The following is a 1,778-nucleotide window of genomic DNA, read 5'->3' as shown; positions in this document are numbered from 1 at the left end:
AGAAGGTGACAGAGATAGGGAGGGGGTGTGGGGTGGGGTGGAGAGGGTGACAGAGATAGGGGTGGGTGGTGTGGCGAGGGTGATAGGGAGAGGGTGTGGGGGGGTGGAGGCGGTGATAGGGATAAGGAGGGGGTGTGGAGGAGGTGGGAGGGGTAGGGAGGGGGGGGGGGGGGGGGGGGGGGAGGGGGATAGGGGGGGGGTGTAGGTGGGGTGGAGGGGGGTAGAGGTGCAGGAAGACCGCTTACCCTCCATGCCCTGACCCATGCCCTCTGTGCTGTTTGCTCCCTCGGTGCCCCCAGACAGCATCAACAAGAGGCAGGTGGCAGTGAAGTCGACCCGGGGCTTTGCACTGAAATCCACCCACGGCATCGCCGTCAAGGCCAGCAACATGGAGAAGGGCGAAGGCGGGAGCGGGCACAGGAGCACCAGGCAGTTCTACGATGGTGAGGAGTCCTGCTACATCATTGATGCCAAGCTGGAGGGCAACCTGGGCCGCTATCTCAATGTAAGTGAGGCTTGGGGGGGGGGCGGGGTGGGGGCGGGAAGAAGGGTCTGCTACGTATCAATGAGCTAAAACCACCTTCCACCAGCTGGCACTCTGAGGGACATGCCCGTTTACCAACCCACCAGCGCACTCCTGCCCTCTCATTACCCCTCGGTTTTGGTATTCTTGCAAAGAGTCCTGATGCAGACTTTGTTACAGTTTTGCATTTTCACCTCTAGACCAAGCGAAAGGGGAGGGATGGTCGTTACCTTGTGTTTGAGCTCCCCCGGCCCAGAGTACAGTTTCGAGAAAGGGTGGACTGGCACTGGAGGGGCTGCAGAGTTGGTTCACTGGGTTGGTTCCTGGAGTCGAGAGGGTTGGCTGATGAGGAGAGATTGGAGTCAACCAGGACTGTACTCATTGGAGTTTTGAGGAATGTGAGGGGATCTTCTAGAAACGTATGAAATTACGAAGGGAATATTTAAGATGGAGAAGCAGGGAGGGTGTTCCCACTGGTGGGTGAGACTAGAACGAGGGGGCACAGCCTCAAAATAACGGGGGAGCGGATTTAGGACTGAGTTGAGGAGGATCGGATCATCTTCACCCAAAGGGTTGTGAATGTGTGGAATTCCCTGCCCACTGAGACTGTGGTTGAGTGTTTTTAATGCAATGGTGAAGAATAAAGGAATTAAGGGTTACAGTGAGCGAGCAGCTAAATGGAGCTGAATCCTGGAAAAAGACCAGCCGTGATTTTACTGAATGCTGGGGCAGGTCAGATGGCCCACTCCTGCTACTTTTTCTTGTGGTGGGGGCCCCTTCGTAGGCCCCGGGTACTGGAATCCTGACAACCACCACCAGCATTCCCCCCCACCCCACAAATCCCAACCCGGTCCTCCTCAGGACGCCGGTTGAAATTGAACCTGGCCTAACCGAGAGGAGTGGTCTACAACAGTGAGGTTAGTTGGATTTATTTGGAAAGGTTACAAGACCCACCAGAGAGAGAGAGGGAGAATATGGGCCCGAATGGGGCAATGCGGGGAGTGGCTGGGGGGGTGTACGTCCCTGTGGGAGGGGGAGTGTGGGGCGGAGGAGTACAGTCAGAGCCTGCCTGTCTCGCACTCGGTCTGATTAAACACTGTTTCTGACCCCCCCCCACAGCACAGCTGTAGCCCGAACCTGTTTGTACAGAACGTCTTCGTGGACACACACGACCTGCGCTTCCCCTGGGTGGCCTTCTTCGCCAGCAAGTGAGTACACGTCTGCTCGCCCCCCCCCCCCCCCCCCCCCCCCCCCC

The 1,778-nt window shown here is 57.8% G+C and overlaps 1 protein-coding gene across 1 annotated transcript in view; it reads left to right on the top strand.

Annotated features, from left to right (window-relative positions):
- LOC109925832 (histone-lysine N-methyltransferase SETDB1-like) overlaps nt 1–1,735 on the top strand; it is a 32,390-nt gene extending 30,655 nt beyond the window's left edge. The window contains exons 15-16 of the mRNA XM_048620344.1: nt 300–505; nt 1,643–1,735. Coding sequence (XP_048476301.1) covers nt 300–505; nt 1,643–1,735 — 299 coding nt within the window. The remainder of the gene's footprint in view (nt 1–299; nt 506–1,642) is intronic.
- Nucleotides 1,736–1,778: the final 43 nt, after the last annotated feature.

Source organism: Rhincodon typus, chromosome 46 (assembly GCF_021869965.1).
Source record: "Rhincodon typus isolate 14 chromosome 46, sRhiTyp1.1, whole genome shotgun sequence".
Classification (NCBI taxonomy): Eukaryota; Metazoa; Chordata; class Chondrichthyes; order Orectolobiformes; family Rhincodontidae; genus Rhincodon; species Rhincodon typus.
This window is presented reverse-complemented; position numbering and strand designations above follow the sequence as displayed.